A 20,458-nucleotide genomic window follows, 5' to 3' on the forward strand; every position below is an offset into this window, starting at 1 on the left:
GTCTCACGCATCGCGTGTGCCCTCCCTACATGCCGCATTTTCACTGAGGCGTCGCTCGCGCGTCCGAGACGAATGCGAAAGGGGTCTCCTGTCGACGGCGCGTCAACGTAATGGTACGCCGACGAACAAAACGGGTCAAGTTCGGCGCGCGCGGCGAACGGAACGTGCCGTTGGGACGAAGCGAGCGCGCGGCCGTCGTCATCGCGCGCGACCTTGATGCATTCTTCCCGAGTGCGCGCACAAAGCGCCGGCGGCTTCTTTTCGCGAGGAGAAAGACCGACGTACGGTCTATATAGTCTCCCTTCTACGCACTTGCGGCACGCGCGCGCGAGAAGAGCTGCACTTGCTTCTGGGCGAACAGATTTTCCGGGCCACCGGGCGGCGATCCACACGCGTAGAGGCACTTCACTCGTGCGTGCCCCCCCCCCCCCCCCCCCACCTCTCGAGTCACGAAGACGACGTGCGGACGCAATCGAGGCAAATGGGACGCCTTCCAGAGAAGGGCGAAAGACCGCGAACGTACAGAAACGAAGAAAAGAAGGTGGCGACGAAGGAGGCGGCGGGCGATTGTCCAGCTGACCCAATTAAGGGAGCCCGCAGGGGTGGAGGTGCTTGCTGCAAGCAGGCGAGAAGAGACGAAATGTGTTTAATTTGGGCCACAAACCGCCGCCCCTCGTCCGCGCTCGACTCGCCGGATCTGAGAGCGCGAGAATATGCTTTTCGTGCCCGAAAATGGCTGCCATGGCAGTGCCGCAACAACGAGATGCGATTCTTGAAGACCTCATCAGTACAGGGCGGGCGGCAGACGACCGGCTGACAGTGAATACAACGCCTTCATCTGCCAAGCAGAGTTCGGCCCGCGCGGATGGAATATAGGGCGCCCATAACACAGCCCGGTCCTGCCATGCGGCAGACAACAAAAGAGCAGGCTTAATTCGACGCATTCCCCCCCTGACCGAACTCCGTGTATGTCTGTGTATACACGGAGGACCCAGTTTTTCTTCCGGCCCGCCACGAGGACGGGGGGTAACGCCTGGCACACGCGGCGAACCGACCGGGCTTGCCGTCGTTGCCATTGCTGGTACAGACGGCATCGTCGCTTTAACGAGTCTCCATCCGATGACGTCACGCGCTGGCAGCGCCTCCGGCGGCCACAGCCGGAAACAGGGGCAGCGGCCGCCGGTACGCGGTCATGTAAAGAAAACTCCTGTTACGCACCGTCGTTCCCTTCAAAAAGCGCGCCGCCGCATCCCAGCACGGTCCGTTCGGTGGAGGAAAGAGAGAGGCGGGGGTTCTCGGATGAAGTTCGGGCGGTGAGGGGAGGTTTGCTTTGCGGGGAGGTGGGCCGTCGACCACACCTGGTCCCTTCAGTGTACACTGTGACAGCGCAAAGGGCAGCATCACGAGCGGTCCCTCTATGTCGTGCGGCCGCGTGACGACGTGACGAGGGATGCCTGCCAGCCACTGGGTCCTTGCCGGGATATTGACACTCGCCGTCCCTCTGTGGCTGGCCGACGGCGCCTGGGCAAAGCTTAGCCAAAGTGACAACGAGGAGCAGCAGTCCAAGGTCAGTGCGCGCCTGTTCTTGACTTTGGTCACGTGTTTAATTGTCCGGCGATGGGGAAGACGCCAAGACCGCTGAGCTAGAGTGTACTAGAAAGGATTAACATCGCGTGTTTTCCGCACGGCTTAACCTTGAGCGGTGCTGTCAGTGTATTAAAGGTAATCCAGTTACCAAGCACAGCTTGCATGGGAGAATTAGTGAAGGCGGTAGATCCGATCGACATGTACCGAAGAAGTCATGCCACAATATCAGCGCTAAGGCGCTTACGTAGTCTATTGGGCAGACGGATACGTGGTGGCTGCAACAATATTCACTAGACGCAGATGACATCGGAATATTATGTTTAAATTATGCCTCGAGGCCTATATCTATTTCGGGAAGTGGGCAAGAGAAAGAGAAACCGGGCTAAGTATAACTCACTATGGAGCCTACACATGCGAAGCTCCATAGTGAGCGAGGTGGAAACGGTCTGACGTTAAAAAGACACTTAACTCAGATACGCAATGAGGTGAGCGCAAAATCGGCTATTCACCGATTAAGGCCACTACCACGAAACGACCACATGATTTGTTTCGTCGTGACATTCAACATCTTATTCTTGCGTGGCTTACAGCTGAACCACATGTAGAGTCGTAGCTAGCAACGTTATATGGCCATTGTTGACGTTCAACGCTCAACATAAGGCTAACTTCGGCTGGTTGGCACATCATGAAGTCAAACTGAATAAATAGCGCAAGAGACAGGACAGACAGAAGGAAACGAATGAAGCGCTGTCTTTTCGAGTGTACACAAAGTTCAGTTTAACGGAAGAGTTTTCGCCATGCCGAAAACCTTACCTGTACCAGGCGTCGACGGTATATAGTGGTACAATAAGACGCGATGTTGATGTCCGCGCGCATCGCAAATAAGGCCCACCTCGCACAAGCTGCGAGGCAGCGCGCTTTCAATTTCCTCGGAGCCATCGCAGCTGACCTTTGATCCTCGCGACGCTGGACTCTGGCTCTGGAAAGTCCACAGACCAGCATGCGAGCTTCAAATAACGGAGACGATGCTATTTCTCTTAGCGAAGCAGCGCTCGAAAACAGTCGCTTGGTCAGCTGCAATGCTCCCAACGCCGCAACCGTGTTCGCGAACTGGTATAGGCGGCACACATTTAGGGAAATTGTTTCATTGTCCCCTTCGTAAACCGCCACAGCTCGGCGGGCAGTCGCTCGCGGATCAAAGGGCCGTGTGTACTTTTGTTCGGCGACAGATGTACAAACATAGAAAGAAGAAGAAGAAAAAAAGAAAACTGCGGTGCTGCAGCAGAGGAAAACCGCGCGTATTGCCGAGGACAATGCGATTCGTCGCCAGGGAACGGAGGCGCGGCAACGTGACACGGGCAGGAGGGGCCCGCCGCTGGCACGCGGTGCCACGGTCCCATGGCCATACGCCTCCGCAAAGGGCGGTTTGCGGTCACGGCGCCAGCGGTTGCCGCCGCCGCCGCGTGCACGCGCATACGACGAGCTCCTCGGTCCACGGGCCACGGCGGGCACCCTCCCTTTCCTCGCCTCTTCCCCGCGACAGCCACCTTTCGACGGGGAGCGACACCGCCTCGACGACAACAGAAACATCGGCACGTATACAGAGCAGAGGGCCTGCACTTTCGAACCAACCACATACGCTAGCAGGACGGCTATCACACTCTATGTCGTGTTCTGCACCGTAATAGCACGCCAAGTTTCGTTGGATTCAACCGGCTCGCCAAATTTCGCAACCTATTACATGTCATCGAAAAATTCGAAGCTGCGAATGCAAGGCACGCTTCCCGAGTTATAGAGTTTAGCGTCCCGAAAGTACGCAGTGAGTTATGAGGGACGCGCCACACTAAAAATAATTTCGCCACCTAATTTTTCAGCGCGCACGTGAATAAGAAGTACGCAAGCGTTTTTGCATTTCGTGCCCCCACAAAAATGGGGCCGCTATGGCCGAGAATCGAATCCGCGACCTCGATCGTGCTCAGTAGCAGAACACCATATAGCCACAACTGTGACATAGGCACTGACTGAGGGTGAAGGCCCCGTTTCTTATCTCACCGTTGCAACCACGCACCAGAAGGTTGGCTCTCAAATATAGAGTAAGGGTGATAGTCGGCTGACCTCCATGTCCCGTGTTTTTTCTGTGTGCTTAATTCCCTATTGCACTGCAAGCGGAGTGGACTCTTCGCTTCACGTTTTCGCTCTGGGCTCATCATCACTTGCAATCCTTGCCACGTTCTTCTTCAACTCAACCAACTGCTTCGAAACTTCGAGCTTACAACTGAATCCACCGGATAAGAGTTTTAGCCCCGGCGCTTATCCGTATCAGACGTTTACGGTAAAACGGTAATGCTCTGGAAAGATTTACCGTAATGCCAGGTGTCATGCAAAAGGATAGACAGTTGGGCGAGTTGGTAGGGTAACATGATCTTGGCTTGTAGCGCGAAGCGAACACGGACACAGAAAGGAGCAGACAGGCGCTCGTCCTGTCTGCTCCTTTCTGTGTCTGTGTTCGCTTCGCGCTACAAGCCAAGATCATGCCAGGTGTCCTTCCATATATGCTAATAAGGCACGGACCTAATAAGCGGTTAGTATTTGCATCACCATTCAAGGCCAAGTTTATGAAATCGTGCATCTTAAAAAGGCTCCGGATTAAGTTCGCGACCATCTGCAGTTATTTAACGCATGCACGTGGTTATTCTTGTATTCCGCCCCTGTTGCTCCCTTGTTCCAAGCGACCGGCAGTCGAATCCCAGACATAGTGCTCAGCAGCTACAGAGTGCACGTAGGTCATGTTCACTTTCTTGAGACAGCAGCTGAACACGGAATCTGCACTCTGTGAATTCTGCCAGCGGCCGGCACTATGGCCGTCTGGAAAAACCGCAATGGATTTAACACAACACAGCACTGTCTCGGCGTTATTTAGTTAACAAACACTATACATCGCGTTCCATCTTCCTCTCTCAGAAATAACGCAAGATATTCCGCAGGAATTTGCGCAGCAGCTGCCGCACGCCATGACCCATTGGTCGAAGTCCTTGAGCAAACCCTGAAAGCCTATGCTGAGAATTTGCGACGGCGGTTTGCGAATACGTTCCATGTCTGGTAGAGTGCGGAATCGACTATAGAGTTGCAAGCCGTAAATGTCTTGCCTAAAACATCAAACTAAAAGTCAACGCCATTTCTGTACTGCAGAGATCACGAGACTTCAATAACGCTCCTCGGTAATTTCTGAGCTAAAGTTTCGTAGGCTGGCATGCTGTCAGCGTCAGCACTCGATCGAGCGCACTGACTTTTTCCGCAAGCAACTTCTTATTGCAATGATACAATCAAGTGATGTCATTAAAGCACATACGTCTGCTTCAATCGAGGGGTTGCGTTGGAATGTACTCGATGGTAAGGTACACGTGCTTTCAAGAGAATACGGCGGTTAAATCCCGCGCTGAAAGATCTTTAGCGTAATGTGAGGCCGAGTGTGCCGCAGGCCAAGTATACTATAGTGACGAAGAAAGAATGCTTATTGTGGTACATTGCAAATAAAAGACCGCAGCGTGGTTGCGCGACGACGCAATCACACGTTGGGTTGACGCGGTGGTTGTCCAGAAACATGAGACCAAAGCTTAAATAACATCGGTGACGCAAGCAATGTGGAATAAAAAAATCCGCAAGCAACGCGAACTATTACAACTCCTGCTACTTATCCACTGCACGCGCTTATAGACTATACACAAGGACACCAGTTACGTTGCCTTGTGTCCAAACACGCGAATGTATTCTTAGAGGTACTCTCTCGCCGTCCAATAACTCCGCCAGTAACCACGCATGCATGTTCAATTCGTAGCTTAAGCGGCAGTTCCTAAACTTCTAAGGGATTCCCCATATCGAACACACCCTTGCCGCCTACGGGTAGGGAAAAGTTGAGCGGACGAGCAATGGCGTCCAACATTGACCTCCCAGAAGCTCGCGTGCAATGTAGCAAACTGAAACAACACCCCAGTCGTCACGAGAACAGGTCATCACCTCCGAGATCGGTGGGCATGGAACCCTCCACTGCGCTCAGAGTCTACGCACAGGTATACAATGCTACTTCTAGTCGAAACCTGTTGACACTTGACAAAAAAAAAACTCCGCATTGTAGTATCCGGACGGGACACAGTAAACGAGAAGGGGGGGGGGGGTGAGGGAGGGGGAGCGAAAAAGCGGAAGACGTGGCCTCACGCACCCGGGGAGGACAAGAGACGTCGCGTGCTGCTTCGTATTAGCGCGAGGGCAAATACTGACGCAGGAAAAATGACCGAATCCCTCTCGATATACTCTCGGTAATTTGGCGACCACGTTACGGCACCAGCTGAACGAGAGTACCCTGTACACGCACGGTACGTGCGTTCCCAGCCGCCGCTGCCGCTTTCTCCCGGCCCGAAGCCACACGAAACCGTACCGGTTCCGAAGCTTCAGAGCATGCAGCTCGTACGGCACTGCACTTACTAACGCGTGGAGATGACGGCGGAGAAAAGACCCGCTGCGCGTTGTTCGACGGGGACTTCCTCGGGGCCGCTTTCCCACGAACGCGCCGAGTGGGCGAGCGGCAACGTGGAAATGTATGCACGGAAGAAGCAGAGGCTACGTCGCGTGCGGCCGTGGCGGTAGATCCGCTTCCTTCCTATAGGGTCGCTGGCTCACGGCAGACGGCTCCCATACCTAGAGGACCGCAAGATGCGTACCGTTGATACGCCCGTCGCAAGAAGAGGACTCCGCCAAATGACCTTCCGCTCGTCGTCTTGTGTGTGCCTCACCCTCTAATTTCGAAGACCAACATCTATACTGTAACTTATCGAGCACGCTGTATTCTGAAGAGCCTCGTATGACACTCTCGTTCGTCAACGCGCGTTGACACGCGTCTTAACGTGCACCTCTAGCGGACAGAGAAGGAAAGGGCGGTGTCGCGCCTTGGCCCGCACCTTTGCAGCAGGAAAATACAAATCGCGATGACTAAAAAAGAAATCACAACCCTTCTCCGCTCGGTGAAACAGACGACACTTTCTAGGAGGCGGCTCGCACGTTATTTTCGTAACAGGTTCACGAGGTTCGTAACATTTGTGGCGAATTGTACTTGTCGATTTGTAGCGGCTTTTCGCTTCTCCGCTTACAGATATTAAGGTACGGGTTTCGTCTAAAAAGAAGCGTCTAATCTCTCCAGTGGAGTGAAAAAAAACTGCTCCAAATAGCCTAGTGTAATTCGTCAACAGTAGACGGAATCTTGGCGCAAACGATAAGCTAAACCTCACTGTATCAACACTCTGATTGAAATTCACGTGCGAGATCTGTGGTCATGGCGCGCTCCCGTTGCTCGAGAGAGCGTTGCTGAGTCAAGACTGAAACATATCAAGGTGTCCATACATGGCGTGATTGCACCCGCCACGGAGATCCCCAGAAGAACGTCCGTTGCCCCAAATCCCTAAGGAAGGAAAGTGCTCCTCACTCTGCTCAGCTTGGAAACATAACAGTGCCCAGCAGCATACATGTTTGCCCCTCGCGCAGTGGCTTGGAAACTTTTGCCGAAAACTGTACATGACGTCAGTCATATCGCTTGCAATCAGTCAAAATACCAAAGATATCCCGCGGAAAGCTACCGCAGAATTTCTTAGGCAACGGTCATAAAGTGCCAACAATTTGTTTTCTTCTGTTATGGGGGGGGGGGGGGGGGTAAGGAGGAGTGATCACGGGAAAAGGAGAGGCAAGCTAGGTCATTAACTACAAGCAGAAACTGAGTGTTTTTAGGTGTTGAATTGGTGCCAGTAAAATGCGCCCAGCTTCAATATCATAGTAGCCACTTGAACTAGCTTGATAACTAGACCGCAACTTACACGGGAAGCGATAATCACAACTAAGCAATACGAAGTTATGAACAATCGGGCCATGGACAACCAGCAAACTTTCGTCGCACGGTGCCTGACGGTGAAAAAGAGGACCTCTTTTCGGCCAACGAATGCGTGTCTACAAGCGCTAGGCGTATGTGGGTTTCCGCGGTTCCCGCATCTGCATTCGCTCATGGCGATTTCTTGCCAGTTTCCCGACACCGCGTCATTGAGCTGTGCGCCTCTTCTTCGCCGTCATAGCACGGCGGTCACCGGTGACTGCGGACACCATGGACGGCGTCCGGTGAGACTACGAGACGACGGCAAGGCAAACTTCTTCGACCGTGGAATCCGGCTGACCGCGAGGAAAACCAAAGCCCCGCGCCTTTCTGCCGCATACGCTATTTTCCCATCGGCGCTCCCATTTCCGCCGTCCACCCGAGGGATTAGAACTCGAGGTGCGGGGGACCGCGACAGCGACAAACAATGAAATAGGAAGAGATTTCGCGCCACGGAAGGCAAATCGAACGAAAGACTCACGCTTCCGCGAAAAAAGAAAGAAAAAAAAAGAAAAAGGAAAAAAAAGAAAGAAAGGAAGAAGTCGAGTCGGCAGAGTCTAGTCCTGGTAATGGGTGGTAATGTTTACAAGCGCAGGCACCAAAGATGAGAGCAGCTGCGAACAAAAGGAACACGTGGGAGGGGAAAGGGAGGGGGGGCGATGGTATGTACACGTATAAAGCAAAGCAGAGCGGCTTCCGCGGTCACTCGGCGCTCTCTTCCGCGTGCTGTTCTCCGAAGTGTGATGTTTGAAAAGGGAGGGGACCGCGGTCAGCTGCACGGGGTGAAACCGCGAACGCAGCCAAGGGCATCGGAGGAGGATAACGAGGCCGACGCGTGCCCCGGCGAAAACCGTTTTACAGCAGCGGCAAGGCGCGCGATAGCCGCGCCGAAAGCAAGCGCACCCAATACCGCCAAGGAGGTGAAGCACCGCGCGTAGAAGGGCGTAACAAAGAGCGGATAAAGGAAGGAAGGAAGGAAAGCGGCTGTGTTCGGACCTCCCGCCCCCCGTTTTATGAGACAGCGAGACAACGGTCTCGCTCACGCGTGGCAACGGAAGAAAAAGAATGCGATTCCGCAGCCCAAAAGATACGGAAGGTCAGCCTTGACCGAGCGCTATATTGCGCAAGCTGGTGCCCCCTTCCCCCGCGTATCCTCTCCGCGGGCAGCATGCGTGTACGGGGACACCATCACATGCTGTCCTTCCACGCCGTCAAGACGCCACAACAGCCTTGCATGCACTGGGCCCCATATCCACGGCGAATGAAGTATTCTTGCTTCGTGCCCGTGTCGCCACGGCGGCGCGTTAGGTTACACGACTGTAGTTAAGTAACATTGCGTAGTTCGCAATGACAGGTGAAGCAAAAGCTACCTGAATGTTGGCGACGTAAGTACTTCTCCTGTGCAAACTGTGGACGCAAGTGGCTGCTAAACAAAAGTAGGAAAGGAAGTCGCGGACACTGTTCCGTACGCTCCAAACGTACATATGAACTAGTTCCCTGCGGCAGCAATGAAACCATTTTCCGCCGCGCCCGGTTCACGGTGTTATGAACGGCCAGCTGCAGTGTAAGTTTTCCAGCCATTTACGCCAGCGGTGGCAACCTAATCTTGGAATGCCGCCGCCAACCTCTAGCCACGTAGTGACTAAGTCGACTTTGTGTCGGGAACAATGCGCACATCCTCCACTCTCCGTCGCTTCAGCTAGGATGCATTTGACGAAGCAGGCTTTGTGCTGAAACCGCCACCGTTACGCTCTAGCCTCGTCGCCGTTGTGACTGAAGGAGTTCGACGAAGCAGGCTTTGTGCGCAACACGACAACGCGGATCTGATCTACTACGGGTGGGGGAGTTGCCGCGGGAAAGCCGACGAAGGCTCCTTCCCACGCGCCGACCAAGACGCAAGACAATGTGCTACCCGGACGCGCTACCCGGACGGCTCTGAGTTCTACGAAATTCGTGTGGTGTCGATTTCAGAGCATGAACATGTGTATGTGTGCGTATGTGTGAGCCCTCATCCTCCTCCAAGTCGAGAGCCCGCCTCCTCCAAAAGGGCGGGTCATCTACAATGACGTCGAACTATGACGTCGAGCGGAGTGCATATAAGCAGCGATTGTCGGCTGCTAGTGTGTGCTCGTTGTCGTGCTCGAAATGTACTCGTGAGCTGTGTGCTCGTAAGCTGTTTGCTGTATGCTCGTCTTGCGGGCTCCATTTGGGAGTCACGCTACACTGTCGATGTATCTCATGTTCAACTGTAAATATCATGTAAATAAATCCTGCTCTCCTAAGTCCCGACGAAGAGTCAAGCTCCTTCCTACAGCTACGACTGCCAAATCTTACATCTGAATGGCAGCGTTGAGATCGTCCGACGAACTCTTACAACGGTAGCAGTCTGTGTAATGATGCATGCTCGACTGGAGACAGCATTGAGGCGCCCCACGATGCCTCTAGGACGAGGACGATGAGCGGCTTTTTTTTCCCACCTTTTTTTTCTTTCTTTTTTTTTTTTGCAGGAAGACCAATCGTAGCGATGAGTAATTGTCGACACAGCAACGTCTGATGGTACGTACAGTTGAATCTGTCCACAGCTGGAATTCGGCGTAAGAAACTCGTATTTCGCACTCCTATACCTCGCTCACATTATATACAGTTGTTTTTTTTAAGCTGCGCCAAATTCTTAAAAATTGCCTGTTGCGGATAGCACAATTCTAATCCTTGGGCTAAATTACTCGAAAAGGCGGCTATTACTTCTGTGCGAAATCAGAATGCTTAATTAAATAATTATACTAGCTAACTTTTTAATTATTCACTATACGGCACACACTTCAATCTAGGAACTGTAGCTAGTGAGCTTAGAAGACATATCCACTTGGAGTTAATTTTAAGGATGGCACCGCTTTCCAGATATGCGACGTCAAACTTGCGGTAAAAATGCACCGCTGTCCCACATAAAAAAAACAACGCTGTCACTATAGCCAGCCTACAACAGCGCACCGCGCGCGTGTACCTCGCCCCTCCATTCCCGGGATGGTGACGATAAGACGGAATGAACCACACGAAAGAGCAGCCGCGAAGTCGAAGACAGACCTCGCCAAACGCCGAACACCTAATCACTGCGAACGAGATATCCCGGGAGCACGCTCCCTTATGACTGTTGTAGATTGTTAGCCATGGTTTGTATGAGGGCCGCAGTCTGGCCGCTATCGCCAAAAATCTCCAAAAGGATACGCCACAAAAGCTTGCAAAGTTTGCCCGGAATTCGACACAACGTTGTCCAGAGCGTTACGAGCCGAGCGCTTTCTTCGCAACCCCGAAAGGCGCATCCACGGAGCGTCGCGTAAAATCATGCAGTCCCAGTTAGAGACATCAGATTAAGTTAACTGAGTTAAAGTGCTGATGTGCGCAGTTGCTTTAGCTAACAGGTATAAACTTTGTCTCAGAAACGCGCGCGATATTGCAGTTAAACATGCGTTACCAAGGCTGGGGCGCGTGAATTATATATATGCAGTGAAGGCAACGCACGCCACAAGTCTCTCGGTCAACAATTACTGCGTCAGCCGTTAGTAGGAGACACATGAAACCTGTACAGGGTTCTTCAACTGTCGCTGTAGTTCCCCCGCGTGAATTGCACAATGTTGTGGCGCTTTTTGCAATGGCGATCTGAGCAAGATCGCTGAGCCAACAGCAGTAACACGGGGACCTAAATTCCACAAAGCTTCCAAGGCCAAGGTGTGCCCATGCGTTGCTCATTTTGCACGTTTCAATGCCGTGACGGGTCAATTATATCGCGCCGTCAGCCATCGAAGCCGAACTCTGCATAACAGTGCAAATAGTAGAAGCACACACAAGCAAAAAGTTCTGCAAATTTACCCATAAGTACATCAGTTAAGGCAACCAAGAGCCCGGAATAACGCTTTTGGAAGCGTGTCTGCAGCGCTTGCCTTTTCTCCACACAGCCGTTTCAACTGCTACCTCTTTAACATGTGCTATATACGCAAACAAAACTTGGCAGACAGGTTTGTAGTATTGTAGTATATATAGTATATAGTATATATTGTAGTAGACCTTATAGAGACAACTTGATCCGGATCAAATATTTTGCCACGGTGAAAAAATAGACGCCGTTTGTGAAGAGACATAAAACCCAATCATATAACTATGCGTGACTCAAAGCATCAGCGTTTAATTCACTTGCGACGTAACCCATGTCCCCAAGTGGCACGCGCTAATGGGGCCCACCGAATCTCCGCGCAATGTGCGCAGGCGGAGCAACGTCACCGACCCTGGCAGCGGCGCGGAACAACGGCATCGCCGGCGCGCGGGTTGGGCGCCCTGCCGGAGTGTGCGGCGCAACAGGTGTGTTCGGCGCTGTACGTGCGCGTGAACCGGACCCAGCCCCTGTGCGCCTGCCCGGCAGCCTTCGCCGAGCCCTGCTCGGACTCGGCCGAGCTCGACGAGCACACCATCAAACTCGTCTCCAACGACAAACAGGGCACCTTCAACCTCATCAAGGTATGTGCGATGCACGTCTCCCCTATGCGTGCGGGGTTGCTGTCAGACAGTCTGTACCTAATGTCGAAACTTCTCAAGCCACAATGCCCCGTGAGAGGATCTGGCATTAAAAATGCATTTCGCATCCTTTGGGGTTTATCCTCTTCAAAAATAACCGTCATCAATTTTGAGTACACTTCATTTGAGGATCTCCGCTCGCTACTTTCCTGCCAAGAACGCTATGTCACGCTGACAGGCACGAGCCGTTTGTTACCTTGTTAAGGGACCACGAGAGGTAGATGACGGTTATTGTAGGGGGACACGATAAAACTTAAAGGGTGCATCATTTTTTCTCTGGAACATTCAACTGGTGGTTTTAGAGCACTCGGCAGCACTGCAGACGTTGTGTAAGGCGGGAAATAAGCTTTAGTGAGACCGTATGCGAGCTGATAATAAAATAGTAAAGTTATCTTAACGCTACTACACCTGCTTTCTAACGTAACATAGCGTCAAAGCTGCTTTTAACAACTTCTGTAGCACATTCAGAATGCTATAAAAGAACCAGTAAAATGTGTCATTAGAGAGCTGTCGACTGGGACACCTGTACGACTTTCGCTTCTCTAAAGCTCTAAACGTTAGGACGGACAGTGCTCAATTCACTCTTCCGAGCTTAGAAACTCCCGGAGTGCTACGGGACCCTCGGGGACTGATCCTGCTGTACTCGCGGAGCGACTGCGAAGCTCCTGACAAAGACCGCACACAAACGGACGGGCGCAGGTATGCGAGCCGGTGCTGTCGGTGCGGCGTTGCCAGGAGCCCCGCGACTGGCAGCTGCTGGCGCTGCAGAGCACCCGCACGGGCCGCGCCCACTACCTGCTCGTGTGCCGATGCCCCACGGGGTCGCGCCTGCTGGGGCCCGTGCGACACACCACGCCGCCGTACGCCAACATACCAGGCATCCGCGTCTACGGCATGCTGTGCGCTCAGGGGCCCGCCACGTCCTCGCTGCCGCCTAGAGACAGCAGAAACTTCCAGAAGGGTACGTCGTCTCTTTCTACGCGCGCGAGCCTGCCGTGCGGGTGTGTCGAGGTAAATCTTCCATCACTGAGCTTCTGCTACAGGTCAAATTTGAATTGTCAGTCAGTAACGCCCGGCCTTGCCTTGCAGGACGTAGTTACATTCATCGTGCTTTCTTTCTTTCTTTCTTTTTTTCCTTCATTCTTTCTTTCTTTCTTTAAAAATCTGAGCACGTACCAACCCACGCAGCTGTCTGCCTGCACTCGTGTCGAAATGGATTCCGGCCTCCGATCTTCCATGGCCAATGTCCGTCGCAGTGTATAAAAGAATACAAGAAAAAAAAGGGGGGGGGGGGGGCGGAGCAGGAACACGAGCTATACGGACACAGCGTTGTGCGAAGCTTCATCCCTGCCTTTCCATAACACAAGTAGCAGCAAGACGCGGATAGTATGCAAGCCCTAATAGCAATCACGAGTCTACGGGTCGTCCAGTTTTTTTTTTTTTTTTTTTTCAGCCAGGCATAAACACGCGCTGCTTCCTACTGTGCAGCGTTGGTGCGGCTAGGATCTCCCTGACCAGCTAAGAATGTCTTTAGGCTGCCGGAAAACCCCCTGACGGGTTAGAGATTGCTGTGGTTTTTCTACTCGGCCAGACAAATCACTGCAGCAGCTAAGAACGGCATTGCAACCACCGTCCTCCAATTCAGGAAAACGCTCCGAGTCCGTCTGGGGTAAATTATCCCCGTGTTGAGTCAAATTAAGCCACAAGCTCCTGAGCATGCTCCGTGACGAAAGGCGTCGCTGAAGGCGGCCTAGAATGTCACGAGACACCCCTCACCCACTGTCGCCACACTTTGCCACAAAGGTGCGGTGGACCGACAGAAAAAATCAACACAAAAGCAGCATTACTACATGCAAAAGCCAAAGTTCACGCTTAAATTTTGCGAAACACCCTTCGAGGTATCCACAAAGTCCGTACATGAAACTAAAGTTTGGTTTTATTCCCTGAAAATTGCCACCACTTGAGGACTAGCATTCCATAATCATAACTTTTCGTGTGTGAAATGTGAAAATAAGTAGATCTTTACACACCTCAAAGCTACCTGGTTTCAACGGCGGCGCAACTTTCACCGTCGATGAGAGCCGTGGGCTATGACGTACAGGCTGGCGAAATGGGCAGGGATAGCTGCGGCCTTCTGGACCCCTACTTAGCCTCGCCCCTTCACCTTCCCCTACTATTTATTAAAGTTGTTTCCTCCTCCTCCAGCGGACTATGGCGTTTAACAGTAAGCGCAGATTCCATCCTTCAAAGTGAATTGAACCTTACACGAGGTTACTAGTAGTGGAAGAAAACTTTGTTGAAGCAATAGAGGTCGTAAGCACGAAAACAACCGCCTTAATCTCTTTTTTATTTTCGGTAACCTGCGCTAGTAGAGAACGGGTGTTGGAAGGAGTGAGAACTGTAGATGCTTCGAGGAAACACAAGTGAAACGATTTCACAAGAGTGAAACGCCCACTACTTCGCAACGTCCTCCTATCCGGACAACTGCTGTTAGTTCACTGCGAGATCAAGCTAGATTGACCTTCATTTCTAAGGTCAATGCAGCCTGAAAGGTACATTGCGTGCTTCGTACATGACAAGAGCTCAGGAAGCTAGCGGAACTCTCTGTCTGAGGATGACACACACACACACACACACACACACACACACACACACACACACACACACACACACACACACACACACACGCACACACGCACACACGCACACACGCACACACACACACACACACACACACACACACACACACACACACACACACACACACACACACAGGGGCTGTGGACATACACTGACCCTACATTGGGCAACACCGCACATGGTACCTCTTATTTCCTTGACTTGGCTCCCACATGTGCAGATGAATACAGGAAGATAAATGACGCTGTGCCGGCTTGGCATGTGGGGTTTGCGTGTGATATGTAATTAAAAGAGCAGTGCGAAATGGGACGCAAAAAGACGCTGTGCATGTCAAAAAGAAAGAAGAAAAAGAAAAAATCGGTGCATGTCGACGTAGAGAGGCATAAGCAGTTGTTTTCGTATGTATGGAAGCTGCAGCAGTAAACGGCAAAGTTTTCCGGGAATCACAACATTTCTTCTCTCGCAGGTTACTACCCGGAGGCCCCCTGGCCTAGGATCCTCGAAATGATCAAGAAATCCGGCCTCCATTACAAGCTCTGACGTGTAGATGTAACGACAACCGCAAACAACGTGAACGCAACGAGGCAGCAGCGGCACATAACTTCGACGGCAGCGAAATGCAACAGGCAACGCACCCACTCGGACTTTATCGTTACGCGACGAGCACGTACGCCAGTGACGTGCGGTCACAGCGCGCGCTGCTGGCGCCTTATCATCGGCGGCTCGCGGATAACTTCACAAACGAGAACATTCTTCCATCCGCGACATCGTGCGTTGACAATGGGATAACGAGGGAACACTGAAAGTCAGCAGCGACGTGGACACTTCAAATTTAGGTGTCACATTCCGCAGCTCCGTGGCGGCCATTTTCTGGCTGCACTCGGCGCTCAGTTTCCCATGCCCTGTTTCGCCACATTGCATTCGGCAAAACAACATAAGAGGGCCACTACGCTTGGCTATACAACCTGTATATTCTATAGAAACGAGAATGATTTTAACAGAAAATCAGTGAGCACGCAACGCGCACGTCGCCATGAAAAAACTTTGAAAACATTCAAGAGGTGCGCCAATCGACGACACAAACGCAACGACAAGCTGGCTTCACCGCACATATACTCTTTATGCAGCGAAGCCACCTTGTCGACAAACTGGAGGAAGGACGTGAAATTTGCCTAGAAGAAAGACGCATGAAAGAAAAGCCTCCGTTCTTTCTTTGCTGTTCCTTGTTTTATTTCCATGTTGCGTTACCATTCCTCAGTTTTTTCTCCGAAATGCGCGTTTGCAGTCGAGAGACGAGACACTACATTTTAACGCATGAATACGTCATCCATAAATGTTTTTTTCTATGACATCATGAAACATTATAGCTTAGAGAGGCGCATGTTCCCGCGACCTCACGCGAAATTGACAAAAAAGCAGTCTGTCGCATGGCGGCAGTTACAAACTAGGACGTATCCGAATCCTGCGCTCTCGCACATCATATATCCGGACGTATATCCTACGGACAAATACAAAACATGTGAATCCAGAGCCACTCTGGAGCATATATTATGGGAATGCCGAGGGATACATAACAATAAAGAAAACGCGGCCTCTAGCAGCAGCCTTCGCACGCGCTGGGAAGCCGCGCTGCTCAGCCCCGCCCTCGAAGATCAACTATGGGCCGTCCAGCGGGCCGAGGATGCCGCCAGGACCCAAGAACTCCTGGCCGTCACCTAGGCGGGGCCTTTGGCCCTCCCCACCAACTCGCAGGGCACACCATAAAGTTCTTTCCTCCTCCTCCTCCTCACACCTAAACATCGGAGTGCTAAATTGAAAGGCACCAGTGTCCTTGTTTCACCAGGAACATGGAGAAACCACCATTTCGGTTTTTCAGACGAACACTGCAAGATGTTTTACGTTGCTTACATAAGGTGCGCCTGTTAGCATTGCCATAACAGCAGTAGAATGCTGTGGACATGTTTCGCAACATACACTCCATCTCACAAGATGGTTGGAGCACTGTGGAGGCTACATCAATTCTTAGCCAATAGGAAAGCCCAATGCCCCTCGAGATGTGCTCATCCGCGCCAAGTCATCTGCTCAATGTCTGCTAGCCATCCTGTTACATGGTTGGTGGATTGACGCAACAAACATTTTGACGCCGTAACGATAATCTACGTTTACATGCGTGCAACAGCACAGCTTTGCTTTATCTGTATGCTTTCCCGGCAGTTACCTTGCAGCCTCCTTAGCAAGTAGTGCGGGGAATGTCCACACAAATGTCCATCTGCGCCACAGTGTCTACTCAGTGTCTACTTGGTGTTTGCTCGCTACCGTCATCCCATACCATGTTAGAGCAGGGTAGTAAATTAATGATACAGTGAACAATCAGGCTTTTATAGCATTCCGCATTGTCAACGCATCACCAATGCTAATGCTGTAGTGCCATATGCTGACTAGAAATCAAACCAGTTTTAAGGCTTGGTGCAGTGTCTGAAGTCCTAGCAGCGTGAAAACAAACAGCCGATCTCAATAATTATGACAAAACATACCTAATGATTTGACCTGAGCTTGAGATGAGATGTAGTGATGATGGATTTTGCTGCTTGTTTCTTGCTGACAGGGCAGAGAGCCAGTAACAAGCGCGAATTCGGATCGAAGCAGGTGGTCGGTGCTGTACGGGAGCTGCCATGTTGCCATCGTTAGGGTGGTCATAACGGTTAGAAGTGGTAACTGCCACAGTAATTTCTCAGTAAACGACGTGAATGCACAAAGGTCCTAACATGTCACGTACCACTGTACCGTATCATGTAGCAAACAAAAATAAAGCTCGCTAGTGTAGCCAATAATCAGCCAGCTACATGCAAAGCTATATACCACTGCACGAGGATATTGCCTGCGTATGCCTCGTACCTTTGGAAGCGTTGCAACCAGCTTGTGAGATAGGGTATAGGCAGTATAAGTATGTGTGATCTGCCTGTTTCACTTCACCGACTTGTAACACAAGGCATTCGAGCGAGTATTATAAAGACAGCACACCCACATGAAGTGCAGCAGCTAAATACCCCTCTCCTGACAGCAGAAGGTTTTGCTTTGTAATTCATTTGGATCGTTTGTTGTCACCTCTACCTACCTCTCCTATGCCTGCCATTTATTGAAGCACAAGTTACTGTCAAACACATATCGCTTATAACACTTATGAAAAACAATATAGCTGCATACAGATAAAGCTGCACTGTGCAGTGAAAGCGACTAAAGTATATGCATTTCCAATACTGATGTGAAGTTCATTATTGAAAAAAAAAGTGTGGTGTAGTATTAATCCACTGTTCAAAGATGACATTCTGGAGGGGGGGGGGGGGGTTAGTTTTTACATGCAGGCCAGTGCCACCTATATATTGTTCTTAGGCATTTGAGCCTACACACATCAAATCTAGCAGTTGCATGTGGAATTAACTTTTGCATTAAGGTCAGCTGACATATCACTTCTTTTCATAAATTTGGTGTTTTGCATGTCATCAAAATCACAAGGCATCAATAGTGTTTGTTATACTGAATATCCCTTTTCATAGAGTTGTAAGCAATGAAGTAAGATACCTCTGCAAAAAAACAGGTCAATGTAAAAATTCTTTTTTAAAGTCGCATTATATGTTAAAAACGGTGGCTCATGTGAATAACTTATACAAAGGACTCTGCTTGCATGATGCAAAATCGCAGCTAGTGTTGCATCATCATTTTATCACCAGTAGATTGTTGCTATATGCGGTAACTGGAACTCTAATGTTATCTGTTTGTAATAAGAGCTGTTTACTGTAACAATAGGACCTATAAGGCAATCTTTGAACATAAACAGTTGCTGTAGCCAATGAACAATCCCCTGTAAAGAGGATTATTCACAGCAGCTACTAAGCACTGATAAATGACATCTACAAACCACCTATCATTGGATTCACTGTCCAAGTGCATGTTATCAAGGTGAAAAAAAAAATGGTGCTGCAAAATGTATTTAACGAAATAAGAAAATTTGAATAACCAAATATAGTCATCCTGACCCCTTCCAGCTTTTTGTCATCATACATTTCAATTTGAATTGCATCAGTGATCACTTATGCAGTTCAGTTGATGGTAATTTTACAGTGATCTAATTTGGTGTTTGCATCTCCAGTTATTTTCTGAATAATTCTAAAAAATTTCATTCAGATAACTGATGTGGGTATTTCATTACAATAAGTAAGAATGCTGACATTGTTTTAGTTTTATTGGTGCACATCATTTTTAGGGGAGTGCAGAAAATGACAAACGCTGTCATTACTCGTCTTTAGGTAGGCACATTTGCTGAAAGGTGTTAGAAGCTTCAATATTTAAACGTTTGACTGTGAAATGCCAATATGTGTGTTTGATGTACAGCTTCATTTATGCACTGAATGCTCAATAAAGTGTTCCTTCATTGTCTTTGAGCTATTTTGTGTATTTAAGCAAAGTGACTGTGCATTTTAAGCAAAGTAACAAATATCCAATAATCAGGTTTGGCTAGTCTTATTTCTTTTTAACCTGCCAATGATCACCTTTTCTGCCCCTTTCAGCCATTCAGCAGGTTCATGCAGTTTTATGTAATGATTCAACAAAACTATTGCTTGCATAGCTTACCCTGACTGCACACATTTAAAATGTTTCTGAGAACTTTCACAGCTTTCTGAAAGTTCACTGATATGTGATTACGTCAGTAAATTTTCACCACATTAGTTTGCAATCTACAGTAGTTGCAACTGATTCTCCATTTCGGATATCACTGCTTCATAATTCTGCTAGTCTCCTAATAGGCAATAAGAGTAGGGCCTTGTTTATTTCATTTCATGTGATTTCTCGGTGCAACATACACAATCTAGAACACAAAGAAATGACCCTATAGAGTTACGTTTCTTTTTTACTGGTAAATACATTCCCCAAAAAACATTACCTTCTGGCACCAACGTTCAGTAAATCACCACACCATGATTATATGCTAAACTTTTTGGCTGCTAGATAATAAGCGAACAAGAAGAGATGCGAAGCATGTGCAGTCGAGAGAAGTAGGCACACATCACGCCAGCTTCTCTGCAGTACTCGCCCACTTGAGTCACGTAGAAATGCCGGCACACATTCAATTTCGCCTTCTGGTACCAGCAAACCCCCTCGCAGGTCGTCACAGGCTGTATTCACGGCTGTATTCAAAGCTATCACCGCCAACCCTATTGCAATAAGCATCTTCACCAACAGCATGTGTGGCTAACTGCCCTTGGAAGTGTACAGTGGACTTTTAAGAGACGACAACGCAAACACACCACTGTTCCCTGCTGCAGGCGGCACGAAGTGAGCATGATGTTTCACTCTGGCAGAATCCTATTCTGGTGTTGCCTACCAGCTTGAATGTGTTTGGTTTTCTTGTGCTGTACACAATTCAGAAACGACAATGCATCCATCCGACGTCTGTCGCATTGTACGACAGCATCCGACAACGCGACGACTTGTCTGGGGCCACTTGGACTGTGCTTTAAAGGGATACAGAATAAAAATTCAAGAATATTCAGAAAGCACCATAATTGCATTCCTACGATACTACTGTATTGCTCTTGTATATAGTCATTATTTGTGTTATTTTTGAGCGGATGGCGTTATTTTTTATGCTCTGTCAGCGGTCACTGGGTCACACGCTACACGCTCCCGACAACAAGCCAGCGGATCTAACGTCACATCTACCTTCAGCAGCGACAGGGCGAACTGATCGGCCGTGCGCTGTTT

General features: G+C 50.1%; 2 protein-coding genes across 3 annotated transcripts in view; one reads left to right on the forward strand and one right to left on the reverse strand.

Annotated features, from left to right (window-relative positions):
- The window catches only part of LOC142572134 (elongation factor-like GTPase 1), a 156,062-nt gene that overhangs the window by 100,398 nt on the left and 35,206 nt on the right, over positions 1-20,458 (reverse strand). The window lies entirely within an intron of this gene.
- dsx-c73A (doublesex cognate 73A) lies at positions 1,001-19,127 on the forward strand. Its single transcript, XM_075681026.1, has 4 exons — positions 1,001-1,567; positions 11,753-12,001; positions 12,758-13,019; positions 15,165-19,127. The coding sequence occupies exons 1-4, from the start codon at positions 1,451-1,453 to the stop codon at positions 15,236-15,238; spliced, it is 702 nt and encodes a 233-aa protein (XP_075537141.1). The 5' UTR covers positions 1,001-1,450; the 3' UTR covers positions 15,239-19,127.

The sequence above is a fragment of the Dermacentor variabilis genome, chromosome 2, assembly GCF_050947875.1.
Source record: "Dermacentor variabilis isolate Ectoservices chromosome 2, ASM5094787v1, whole genome shotgun sequence".
In the NCBI taxonomy this organism is placed as follows: Eukaryota; Metazoa; Arthropoda; class Arachnida; order Ixodida; family Ixodidae; genus Dermacentor; species Dermacentor variabilis.

Excerpts from the sequence above, each read along its gene's own strand:
- dsx-c73A (XM_075681026.1), top strand. The coding sequence starts at position 1,451 with ATGCCTGCCAGCCACTGGGTCCTTGCCGGGATATTGACACTCGCCGTC. Across the intron at positions 1,568-11,752 it reads ACGAGGAGCAGCAGTCCAAG|GCGGAGCAACGTCACCGACC; the intron begins GTCAGTGCGCGC and ends CAATGTGCGCAG. Across the intron at positions 12,002-12,757 it reads GCACCTTCAACCTCATCAAG|GTATGCGAGCCGGTGCTGTC; the intron begins GTATGTGCGATG and ends GGACGGGCGCAG.